General features: G+C 35.8%; 1 protein-coding gene across 2 annotated transcripts in view; it reads right to left on the bottom strand.

Moving 5' to 3' along the window:
• Positions 1 to 12,914, bottom strand: part of LOC117323423 (DNA topoisomerase 3-alpha-like) — a 59,654-nt gene that overhangs the window by 30,813 nt on the left and 15,927 nt on the right. For both annotated transcript variants that reach the window (XM_033878647.1, XM_033878653.1), the window contains exons 11-19: positions 11,648 to 11,828; positions 9,770 to 9,876; positions 9,498 to 9,608; positions 9,061 to 9,135; positions 7,307 to 7,357; positions 6,987 to 7,065; positions 5,267 to 5,380; positions 2,976 to 3,045; positions 420 to 448 (exon numbers count right to left, since the gene is read on the bottom strand). In XM_033878647.1, the coding sequence (XP_033734538.1) occupies positions 420 to 448; positions 2,976 to 3,045; positions 5,267 to 5,380; positions 6,987 to 7,065; positions 7,307 to 7,357; positions 9,061 to 9,135; positions 9,498 to 9,608; positions 9,770 to 9,876; positions 11,648 to 11,828 (817 nt within the window). The remainder of the gene's footprint in view (positions 1 to 419; positions 449 to 2,975; positions 3,046 to 5,266; positions 5,381 to 6,986; positions 7,066 to 7,306; positions 7,358 to 9,060; positions 9,136 to 9,497; positions 9,609 to 9,769; positions 9,877 to 11,647; positions 11,829 to 12,914) is intronic.

The following is a 12,914-nucleotide window of genomic DNA, read 5'->3' as shown; positions in this document are numbered from 1 at the left end:
CCATGGACAGAACCATGGACTGAACCATGGACAGAACCATGGACAGAACCTTAGTGAGACATCAATATTCTTAGCTATCATGATTGTTTTATTTATACTTTTCCAACATAAATAGGGATCATGGTAAATCTGATTTTCTGAAAAACATCTCTCCAGTACTTGCAGATACAATGTATATAGCAATACATAACCAATCTTTAATGGTAAACATAAAAAAATGACCAACTGTTTGTCATTGTGTTCAAGCTAGACAAGGGATGAAGGGTAAACTACATAATCCAGCACTTCTTAAACAAGACATAAAAAAAGGACTCAAATTACTACATGGGCTACTCCCCATCAATCAGTTTGAAGATTTATTTCATGCATATTTATTTATACCTGGAGTCAGGAAAGCTGAATAATGATTATCATCTTACCATTTTTATCCTTTCTGCCCTCACAAATCCTGTAAGAAAAATCAAAGAGACTGATCAAACATTAGCTCTTAGACCAATGTTCAGAGGTATTACATTTCAATAGTTACCAACCCTCAATCTCTAAATGGAATTTCAGCAGAGTTTGTGATTACATAGAACCGTCTAACTGTCTGTCAATAATGTCTAAAATCAATCATAACTAGAACTGTCGCCCAGAGGGTCAACTCATAACCCCCCCCCCCCCCCCCCCCCCCCCCCCCCATATGTACACATTATGAGTCCCTAACATTCCTGTGTATTTCACATGAAATCTGTTGATAGCTATATAGGAGTTGGCCGAGATGTCTTGACAAAGTTTTCCACAAGAATATAGGTATTGAAACCTGGTAACCATGGAAACCGAAAATTCTGTAGAGAAATTTCATGCATGCACATATACACATGGTCCCTATCATTCCTGTATAGTTTGACTTTAAGCAGTTCACAGGTTTATGAGGAGTTGACTGGACAAAATTCCCCCTCACCCAATAAACTAAGTACAGTGACCTGGTTACCATGGTAACCACAAAATTACAACATGATATAGATTACGCTCATCTACAATGTATAAGGGTTATTGTCATAAAGTTTCATTGAAATTTCCTCTGTTGTTTAGGAGGAGTAGCCGGTACATTGTTGTGTCTACAAACGGACAGACGGATGGACGACCTGATTCTAGTATACCCCCCCCCCACTTTGTTGCGGGGGGGTATAATAAAGTATAAAGTAGTCATGAACAAAGGCCTACATCTGACACCCTAGTTGTGACAGTCTGGACACTCTCACAAATTCTCTTTTCATATTCCTCACTGCATGTAATGGAATAAACTAATGCCTGAAGTTGTCTTTTCTGAATCTCTCGATATCTTCAAGTCAAATCTCCACTCTCTCAAACATTACAAGAGGCCCATGGGCCTTAACGGTCACCCGAGTTTTGAAATATTTAAGTTAATCTAAATGACCCTTTTTGGCCCTCCCAAGGGGCAACGTGAGACCCCAGGGTCATGAAATTCACAATTTTGGTAGAGCACCTTAAGACCCTTCCATCTATGTAGTGTATTTGATTCTACCTTATTTGGGTCTTTTCTTGAAATTTCAGTTAATTTAACCCTTTTTGGCCCTGCCCATAAGCCCCTGGGGGTCAGTCAGTGCCAATATAAAAGTAGTTTACAACAGAAATCCCATACTGATAATTCTAACCAAGTTTGCAATATTTCCAATGGCAATTGGAACAAATAATGCTCAAAAATGTGATTTCCCTAAATAAACTATAGTAAACTCCCCCCCCCCCCCCCCCCTACCATATCTGGGATCTGAGAAGAAGATTATGATTTTTTTTAAGTTAAGCTGACCCTCTTTGGCCCCGCCTCTATGGCCCTGGGAGGTTGGGACCAAACGATTCACAATTTTGGTTGACCTTTGGCCATGGAAGCTGTCTGCCAAATTTCATTGAATTTGGTTTAGCTGTTTGGAAGAAGAAGTCAAAAATGTAAATAGTTAACTGATGCACGGCGACAGACAAAATGCGGTTAGAATAGGTCACTTGAGACTTTGTCTCAGGTGACCTAAAAACGTAAACTTTATCTAGTTGTCGTCTATCTAGTCTAGAAACAAGTTTTATCAACTTATATTTATCACGCTTGTTGGCCCAGATTGAAGCATGTGAGAGGTCTTACTGTGGGAGGAAACCGGAGTACCCGGGGAAAACCTACGTGGTCAGGCAGTCGACTTAGGTGAAAGGCCAGTGTGTTACACTGTACTACCAAAACATCTCAAACATTAACATGTCCCTCCTATATCTCTGCACACACTCTCCCACTATGTATCGACAAAATCTACACATAGGTTAATCAACAGATGAAAGTAGATGTATTCAAATTAATTTTTTGCCCTGTCTATATGCCCCTGGGGGTCAGCCAGGGCCAACATGTGCATACCATCAAACTGTCACCCCATGCTGATAATGTTAACAAAGTTAGAATGAATTAATTCTAATAGAAACTAAACAAATGATAGTCAAAATGTTATTTCCCTATTTAAACTATAGTAAAGTTTACCCCTTCCCCAGGGCAATGAAATTTACAATTTTGGTAAAGCACCTTAAGACCTTTCCATCTATGAAGAGTGTTCGATTCCACAATATCTGAGAGTAGAAAAGAAGATTTTTGAAGTTTTAGTAAATTTGACCCTTTTTGGCCCTGCCCCTCAGGCCTCTGTGGGGTGGGGGCCATAAAATTCATATTTTTATTTGACCTTTAGCCATAGAAGCTCCCTGCCAAATTTCATTGAATTTGGTTCAGCGGTTTTGGGGTAGAAGTTGAAAATGAAAATTGTTTATGGACGGACGACAACTTCGTCTCAGGTGACCTAATAACTAACACTTACTTTGTTAGTATATTGTGATCCATATTTAATAGCTTTTATCCACTGATAATTTCTGTTTACAGCAAATGTAACAAATTTTTTGTTACAAAATTTATTTAAAATCTTTAATATGACAGTTTATGTTTACTGTACCTTGTTAAATCTGCCTCCAATTCTGCCCTGAGATGTGGTTTGGACATTTCATACCCCATTGCATCATAACCTGGAAACAATAACAAGAGGCCCATGGGCCTTAACAGTCATCTGACTAAATTATTGGTGATTGTGTACTTCAGTGAATATCAAATAGAAAGAGACCCTGTGGGCCTAAATCGCTGATTGGCATAGAGGTTTTGGTTGAGAAATTGTTTGAAGACTTGAGTCCTGTAATCTTAAAGGGAGGTCAAGGTTATTCACTTGAACAAACTTGGTAGCCCTTCACCCCAGAATGCTACAGCTCCAATATCAACTCCCTGGCACTCTTGGATATTGAGAAGAAGTTGTTTAAACATTTTAGCCAATTCAACCCCTGTCACCTTGAATGTAGGTTAAGGTCATTCATTTAAACAAATTTGGTAACCCTTTGCCCCAGCATGCCACAGGGCAAATATCAAGTCCCTGGAACTGTTGGTAATTGAGAAGAAGTTGTTTAAAGATTTTAGCCTATTTGACCCATGTGTCCTTGAATGAAGGTCAAGGTCATCCATTTGAACAATTTGGTACCCTTTCAACCCAACATGCTACAGGCCTTATATCAAGTCCCTGGCACTCTTGGTTATTGAGAAGACGTCAATTAAACATTCCAGCCTATTTGACCCCTATGACCTTGAATGAAGGTCAAGGTCGTTCATTTGAACAAACTTGGTAGCACTTCACCCAAGCATGCTACAGGTCTAATATCAAGACCCTAGGCCTCTTGGTTATTGAGAAGTTGTTTAAAGATTTTAACCTATTTAACCTTTGTGACCCTGAATGTAGGTCAAAGTCATTCATTTGAACAAACTTGATAGCCTTCCACCACAGCATGCTACAGGCCCAATATCAAGTCCCTGGGCCTCTTGGTTATTGAGAAGAAGTTGTTTTAGCCTATTTGACCCATATGACCTTGAATGAAGGTCAAGGTCATCATTTGAACAAACTTGGTAGCCCTTCACCACAGCATGCTACAGGCCTAATATCAAGTCCCTGTGCCTTTTGGTTATTGAGAAGAAGTCATTTAAAGATGTTATTGAGAAGAAGCCATTTAAAGATTATAGCCTATTTGACCCATGTGACCTTGAATGAAGGTCAAGGTCATTCATTTGAACAAACTTGGAAGCCCTTCACCCCAGGATGCTACAGGCCTAGTATCAAGCCCCTGGGCCTTTTGGTTATTAAGAAGAAGTTGTTTTAATGAAAAAGTTGACGCCGGACAGATGGACGGTCATACGGACAAGATCGACTTGTGGGGTGTAGTCTCTTATCTGTGAACTTGTGGGGTGCAACGCTCAAGTTTTAATTAGATACGGACATCACATTTAATTTCCGTTCATTCCGTCGCTAAAAAAACACATGCGCAATGAGGTTTAATGATGAATTATGGGAAAAAAACACAAAATTACATTACATTTCATCGCCTATAGGCGACGAAGATTTTTGCACAAAATGAATCGTTAATGCACCCCACAAGTATATCTAAGTGAGTGCGGCCGGATGCCGCACCACAGCATAAGCTCATGAGTTAAAAAAAACTTATTGCATTTTTGCCAGCGAAATATAGAAATTGATTAAACTAATGAAACTTCTTATTTTCACTGCAACTATGAGCAGTGAAAAACTGCAGCTATGAGCAGGGAAAATATAAGTTTTGCAGTGAAAATATAAGTTTTCTGTTTTTGACCAATCAGAGCTAACCTTTGTATTCACCTTATTGAATCTTGCTGATTTTTCCAGTGGAAGCGGAGATAGATAAATTGGTTATTTTGCTGTATTTCTGAAATATGCTAACTAGTTTTTAACAAAATACTCACTTGATGTTAGCTATTCATGCAGATTCTCTGATAACAGCAGAAATGCTTGAATTGCACTGATCAGTCCTTTCAAATGGCATCATCAAGTTGACGTGGAGTAACATCACAAAGAGATGACGTTATTACCGATTCCCACACTTTTCGACACTATTAATTTTCTGATGTTATCAATTTTGTTTTTAAGTATATGAAATGCAATAAAAAGGTAATTGAATGGTTTCCCGTTAAATATAACATATATTTCACTCGTATGACTGAATATTTTGATATTTTTCACTCGTGCCTCACACTCGTGAAAATATTGATATTCTGTCATACGAGTGAAATATATGTTATATAAAACGGGAAACCATTCAATATCCTCTATCTAGTATATAGAACAATCTAGTGTATAAAACTAGAAAGTGAACGGACACAAGAATATCGTACACTTACCCTCAACAAGTCCCATGCCGAGATGACCAGGGATGAATTTGTTGTCCCCTTGTAGTCCAACATACATTCGACTTTTGATGGTCTCTATATGATCAGCATGTGTAGCATCTGTTCCTACTCAATGTAACAAGGGAATCCTCACACCAGTTATTTTATCTTACTCAATGTAACGAGGGTATCCTCATACCAGTTATTTTATCTTACTCAATGTAATGAGGGTATCCTCATACCAGTTATTTTATCTTACTCAATGTAATGAGGGTATCCTCATACCAGTTATTTTATCTTACTCAATGTAATGAGGGTATCCTCATACCAGTTATTTTATCTTACTCAATGTAACGAGGGTATCCTCATACCAGTTATTTTATCTTACTCAATGTAATGAGGTTATCTTCTTACCAGTTATTTTATCTTACTCAATGTAATGAAGGTATCCTCATACCAGTTATTTTATCTTACTCAATGTAATGAGGTTATCTTCTTACCAGTTATTTTATCTTACTCAATGTAATGAAGGTATCCTCTTACCAGTTATTTTATCTTACTCAATGTAATGAGGGAATCTTCTTACCAGTTATTTTACCTTACTCAATGTAATGAGGGTATCCTCATACCAGTTATTTTATCTTACTCAATATAATGAGGGTATCCTCATACCAGTTATTTTATCTTACTCAATGTAACGAGGGTATCCTCATACCAGTTATTTTATCTTACTCAATGTAATGATGGAATCTTCTTACCAGTTATTTTATCTTACTCAATGTAATGAGGGTATCCTCATACCAGTTATTTTATCTTACTCAATGTAATGAGGGAATCTTCTTACCAGTTATTTTATCTTACTCAATGTAATGAGGGTATCCTCATACCAGTTATTTTATCTTACTCAATGTAATGAGGGAATCTTCTTACCAGTTATTTTATCTTACTCAATGTAATGAGAGGGTATCTTCTTATCAGTTATTTTATATTACTCAATGTAATGAAGGTATCCTCATACCAGTTATTTTATCTTACTCAATGTAATGAGGGTATCCTCATACCAGTTATTTTATCTTACTCAATGTAATGAGGGTATCTTCTTACCAGTTATTTTATCTTACTCAATGTAATGAAGGTATCCTCATACCAGTTATTTTATCTTACTCAATGTAATGAGGGTATCCTCATACCAGTTATTTGACGTTACTCAATGTAACGAGGGTATCCTCATACCAGTTATTTTATCTTACTCAATGTAATGAGGGAATCCTCATATCAGTTATTTCATCATTGTATCACAATCATTTCCACATCTTACACTGTATAACATTGACCTTTGACCTTCAAGCCTAATTTTGAAGGGCAATCCTATGCAAGTATTTTAAACAAGAATTTCAAGTTTTGAATGGAAATCCTGGCAGCTGTAGAAGAGACACCGGAGTGAATGATGGACATGATAACTACTAGAAATAATGTAATGCTCATAGAAGGCTTTATTTATTAGAAAGGTGTTTTATATCATGTACAAATGGGAGAGGGAAAATAACCAAAAGCAAAAATATCTTATCCTTCTCATCACAATATTGTTCTTGAGAGCCACATACTGGTACTTAAAGTCCCATCACTAAAGCTTCTGTTCTTTTGCAAAAAAATAAACTTTATTTAAAATTCATACTCTGCTATATCAAGGTGGTTTGAAGGAAAAACTTCAAAAATATACAAAATAACATACCAATTCCATGTTTGTCCATTAATGCAATCAAATCTGCCTCTGACAGGAGAGATGGTGGGCTGGTCTCTGATTCAATCATCTGAAGGAATGAAAGGTAGAATTTACAGACCGAAATGCTTATTCTGAAACAATATATCTACATCGACCGAATTGCTTATTGCTCAGAAAAAGATTATCTCTGCACACTGTCAGACTGAATTTCTTATTCAGAAGAAACAATATATACTGTATGTAAATTTGTTTCAAATTCTTTAAGCATATAAAATTTAAAAACATAAAGCAAGTCAGAAAGATATCTGTAGAGAGAGAAGAAGGAGTACCTCAATGGAGTTAGGCTGGAAACTGTCCCCTTGACTGTACACAGGAATAACCTACAACAGAGTACAATGGAGTTAGACTGGAAACTATCCCCTTTCGGACCTCCTCATATTTGTAACCAAATCTGAATCATTTCCATTAAAATGTGATTTTTCTGCATAAACAATAGTAAAGTTAAGTACCTCTGGAGGGAAAAACATGAAACCTATGGGCCATGAAATTTACAATTTTGATAAATCACCTTAAGACCTTTCCATCCATGAAGAGTATTTGATTCTACCAAATCTTGGTCTTGAGTTTTGAAATTCCAGTAAATTTGACCCAAAATATGGGATTTACATCCAGGAAATGATCTCCGATATGTTATCGATCTGACGGTTACTTTTATATGCTATACCTATGTTTTCTCTTTGTTTTGTCCTCACTTCCGTTCTTTGACCGGTCATTTGATTACTGTGACCTTGAAGGCCAACTATTTGCATAACTATTGCAGCTAGAAAATCAGGCTGTAGATGTTCTAATTATCAAGTGTATATGTGTCACAGTAATGCAAGAAAAACATTTGAATTGCAATTTTTGGATAATTTTGAATTTTGGCAGGAAAACATTCTTCAAAGGGCCATATTTGCATCATTTTTGATGATATGACATTAAAACGTTGCACACATGTTCATATCCCTGTGACTTTGAATGAAGGTCAAGGTCAAAAATAAGCATAAAATATGTAGGAAGTCATACATGCTATTGATGTGCCAAACATCAAGCCTTCAAATAGATAAAAGAGCAGAAAGTTTTTATGTGCAATTTTGGGTGATTTTTTAATGTTGGCAGGAAAAATGTTGCTTTTTTTTCTCTTTCAAAGTGCCATATTTCATATTTTTCATCTGATTATCATAAAACTTGCACACTCTGTTTCAGTGGATCAGGGTCTTTAATGTGATGAACATTTTTTTCAATTTGAGATTTTTATTTTTGACTTACTTTTGACCCCATAACAAGGCATTGGACCTTGACATTCTCTGATAACATGTCATTGAGAAAAGTTAGCCCTGATCAAATGCTTACCATTTTCCAATGTAAATAAAGCAAATTATGCTAAGACATGTGAGTTACCTATATAAACTGTAGTAAAATTTAGCCCCTCCCCAGGGGGAATGTGATACTCAGAGGCCATGAAATTTTGATAAGGCACCTTAAGAACCTTCCATCCATGCAGAGTATATCATTCTGCCATATAAGTTACGATTTTGGTAGACCTTTAGTCAAGGAAAGTTTCTGTAAAATGTCATCAAAAGTAGTTCTGGAGTTTTTGAGAAGTCAAAAATGTGAAACTGTTTACTAACAACGGCCGCTTCGCTCAGGTGACCCAAAAAGACCATACCTGCAAATTACTGCTTTTGTTTTTGAGCAATTTACTATTGCAGGAGACAAATGGATTCACAACTAACTACCGAAGGTATTACAAGAGACACATGGACTGATGACACAGCCCTTAGAAATCCCATTCTTTCTCTAATGTCACTTCAAAATGGTTTACCTTCTATCTTAGTTTTATCATAAATGGTTTAGACTGATTGGACAAAACTATACTTGGTAATAGGCTTTACTAAAACAATGCTGAGGTAGGAGTTTGGGATAATAATAATTTAATACAATTCACATTCAAATTCACACAAATACTTCAACCTGAAATTCATATAAGTGGCCCAGTGAAAAGTACACTGCATCAAAACTACATTAGGACATTATACTATACCTTGGCATTCCAGCGGTCGTAAGGGTACACTTCTAAGTAGTTTCTGGCAGTAATCATGAGGCCCTGGGCTGAAAACTAGACATAATTGCTGATCTATAATGACATCTTGGAACTGACACTTTAACACTGTATTTATACTAGTTGGTTTATAGTTATACCTGACTAGCTAAGTACTTAATTTACAAATGATCTCCCCATTAAATTCAGATCAACGAAGAACCTATCATGTTGGACTCCCTCCTTCTAACATGAATTACAAAAATAATAATCTCTGTATCAATTCAGATCAACGATGAACCTATCATGTTGGACTCCCTCCTTTTATGTGAATTACAACAAATCCAGACATTGGTGCAATATATTTTTCGCATTACGAAGTGATAAACATGAAACTGACAGTAATATCAAAAGCTCTGATATTTAGGAGATAATCAAACCTTTTCCTCAGCAATATCTATTTCCACGATGGTTTCCTGACCTTGAGCGTCACTGGAGCAAGTCGCCAGGAAATGTCTAACAATGAATTCATAAACCCTCTTCTCATTGCCCTATTTGTTAAAACAGAAGAAAAAGGCATACAAAATTCTACATGTCATTTCCCTCTATAAGCAACAATACTGATCATAACAGGTGTTACCCTTTTTCAAATTTACAGATTACGTTGATTAAACTGACGGACATTGTTTATACATTACAAGCCATGTTATACCTGAAGCCTGTCCGTGTACTTGGTGGGGTGAATGGGGGGATGTGCCTGATCAGTCTTACTGCCATTCCGTGGACGTGGTCCTTGCTCTAACACTTGCCTTGCAAATTCTGTCAGAAAGCAATATCACTATAATGGTAGGATATAATTTTAGCGCAATCATGAAAAACATTTTGAGTTGAAACCGAAAGTTGGAACTTGAGAAGAAGATTGAAGTGTGTTTTTCAAAATGGCCACCATTGCAGCCATCTTAAATTTCAGACCAAACTGAAAAATAACATCACTTGGCCAGGACCATCTCAAGATCCAGTGAAGATTAAGATACAGTGTATCTAGTAAAGATTAAACTATAGTGTATCAAGTGAAGATTAAGATACAGTGTATCTAGTAAAGATTAAACTATAGTGTATCAAGTGAAGATTAAGATACAGTGTATCTATTGAAGATTAAGATAAAGTGAATCAAGTGAAGATCAAGATAAAGTGTATCTAGTGAAGATTAAGATAAAGTGAATCAAGTGAAGATCAAGATAAAGTGTATCTAGTGAAGATTAAGATACAGTGTATCTATTGAAGATTAAGATAAAGTGTATCTAGTGAAGATTAAGATACAGTGTATCTAGTGAAGATTAAGATAAAGTGAATCAAGTGAAGATCAAGATAAAGTGTATCTAGTGAAGATTAAGATACAGTGTATCTATTGAAGATTAAGATAAAGTGTATCTAGTGAAGATTAAGATACAGTGTATCTATTGAAGATTAAGATAAAGTGTATCTAGTGAAGATTAAGATACAGTGTATCTAGTGAAGATTAAGATAAAGTGTATCAAGTGAAGATTAAGATAAAGTGTATCTAGTGAAGATTAAAATACAGTGTATCTAGTGAAGATTAAGATAAAGTGTATCTAGTGAAGATTAAGATATAGTGTATCAAGTGAAGATTAAGATAGAGTGTATCTAGTGAAGATTAAGATACAGTGTATCTAGTAAAGATTAAACTATAGTGTATCAAGTGAAGATTAAGATACAGTGGATCTAGTGAAGATTAAGATACAGTGTATCTAGTGAAGATTAAGATACAGTGTATCTAGTAAAGATTAAACTATAGTGTATCAAGTGAAGATTAAGATACAGTGGATCTAGTGAAGATTAAGATACAGTGTATCTAGTGAAGATTAAGATACAGTGTATCTAGTAAAGATTAAACTATAGTGTATCAAGTGAAGATTAAGATACAGTGGATCTAGTGAAGATTAAGATACAGTGTATCTAGTGAAGATTAAGATAAAGTGAATCAAGTGAAGATTAAGATAAAGTGTATCTAGTGAAGATTAAGATAAAGTGTATCTAGTGAAGATTAAGATAAAGTGTATCAAGTGAAGATTAAGATAAAGTGTATCTAGTGAAGATTAAGATACAGTGGATCTAGTGAAGATTAAGATAAAGTGAATCAAGTGAAGATTAAGATAAAGTGTATCTAGTGAAGATTAAGGTATAGTGTATCTAGTGAAGATTAAGATACAGTGTATCTAGTGAAGATTAAGATACAGTGAATCAAGTGAAGATTAAGATACAGTGAATCAAGTGAAGATTAAGATACAGTGGATTTAGTGAAGATTAAGATACAGAGAATTTAGTGAAGATTAAGATTAAGTGTATCTAGTGAAGATTAAGATACAGTGTATCTAGTGAAGATTAAGATACAGTGTATCTAGTGAAGATTAAGATACAGTGAATCAAGTGAAGATTAAGATACAGTGAATCAAGTGAAGATTAAGATACAGTGGATTTAGTGAAGATTAAGATACAGAGAATTTAGTGAAGATTAAGATTAAGTGTATCTAGTGAAGTGTATTAAGAGAAGATTAAGTAATACTCTCACCTCCCCAAACACCATCAACAGTCTGTTGCTCCACCAGTCTCCCAAGGTCAAGGTCAGGAGGAAACTTGTTGGTCTCGGTACGTGGATAACTTATGTATCCTTCGGTGTACAATTTTTCTGCTATTTTCATTGTTTCCTTGGCATTGATCCTTAACTTTCTGGAGGCAAGCTTTTCCAATTCCTTCAAATAGATCATTTTCAATCTGTTTATGTTTGGTTTGTAACATGATTATGCCTTATCATTTACATTATAAACTAGATACACTGTATCTTAATCATACAGTCTACCCTCGTAACAAAGCCACATTTTGACAACGGCAGTTATGGCGGTATAACGAGGGTGGCGAAAGTATCGAATTATGGAAATTACAAACATGAGATGGTATAAGATTGCATTACCAACGTTGACCAGATAATCTTGCCGTAACAACGTTATACGATATACAATATACAAGTACATAATGTAGATTTGTTAGTCAATTATTTTACAGGCCATATATTTTTATATGAGTCACAAATTTCTGGAAATAGTCATTGATCTACTTTTGCCGCATGCAATCCGTTATTATCTTTCGAACTTTGCTCGAAAGTATTTGGCTGTGACCTTTCTACCTAGACTGGCGAAGCCAAACGTTCATACCATATACGAAAGGAACAAAAAGTTAGTAGAAATCAGTCCTGCTTTTATTCCAAACCAAACCGTAAGTGTCGGTGGATGTGACATAATAAAAACATCCGAATATCAATCTACCTCAGCGATAGAAAATCATCCAAGCGTAAAGCTATGTAACCTGTACAATTTGCAAGTGAAACCAGGAAATGTCCTATGTCTATAAATAGATCTATAAAGAGTTCCTTGATCACCAAAAAACAGAACAAAATGACGATATCGTCGAGGGAAATATATAGCGATTCGGGACGTTTGTATTTTAACAAACATGGCTGATGGAGGTACGCGTGGGTGGTAAACTTAATGAGGGAATTATAAAGGAGGGAAATCCGTTCCAGACATATAGGTGGTGGTATGCGAGGGCGGCGGTAGATTTGGTTGGCGATAGCCGATAGGTCGAGGGTAGACTGTATATATATGGTCTAGTAAGTAACAAGTGCAATCAATGATTGCGAAAGCTCACCGGCGGCAGCAATCACACTATGCATTCATTTTTTATGTATGTATAAGCATGTCATTTTGAAATTGTATGTCACATAATATCGCTCCTTGACCTCTAATGGATGTATAAATGTTTACTGTTTCTTTCCCGTCAAC

This window comes from Pecten maximus, chromosome 1, assembly GCF_902652985.1.
Source record: "Pecten maximus chromosome 1, xPecMax1.1, whole genome shotgun sequence".
NCBI classification, from domain to species: domain Eukaryota; kingdom Metazoa; phylum Mollusca; class Bivalvia; order Pectinida; family Pectinidae; genus Pecten; species Pecten maximus.
The sequence above is the reverse complement of the archived record's forward strand: the minus strand, read 5'-3'. Positions and strand labels throughout refer to the sequence as shown.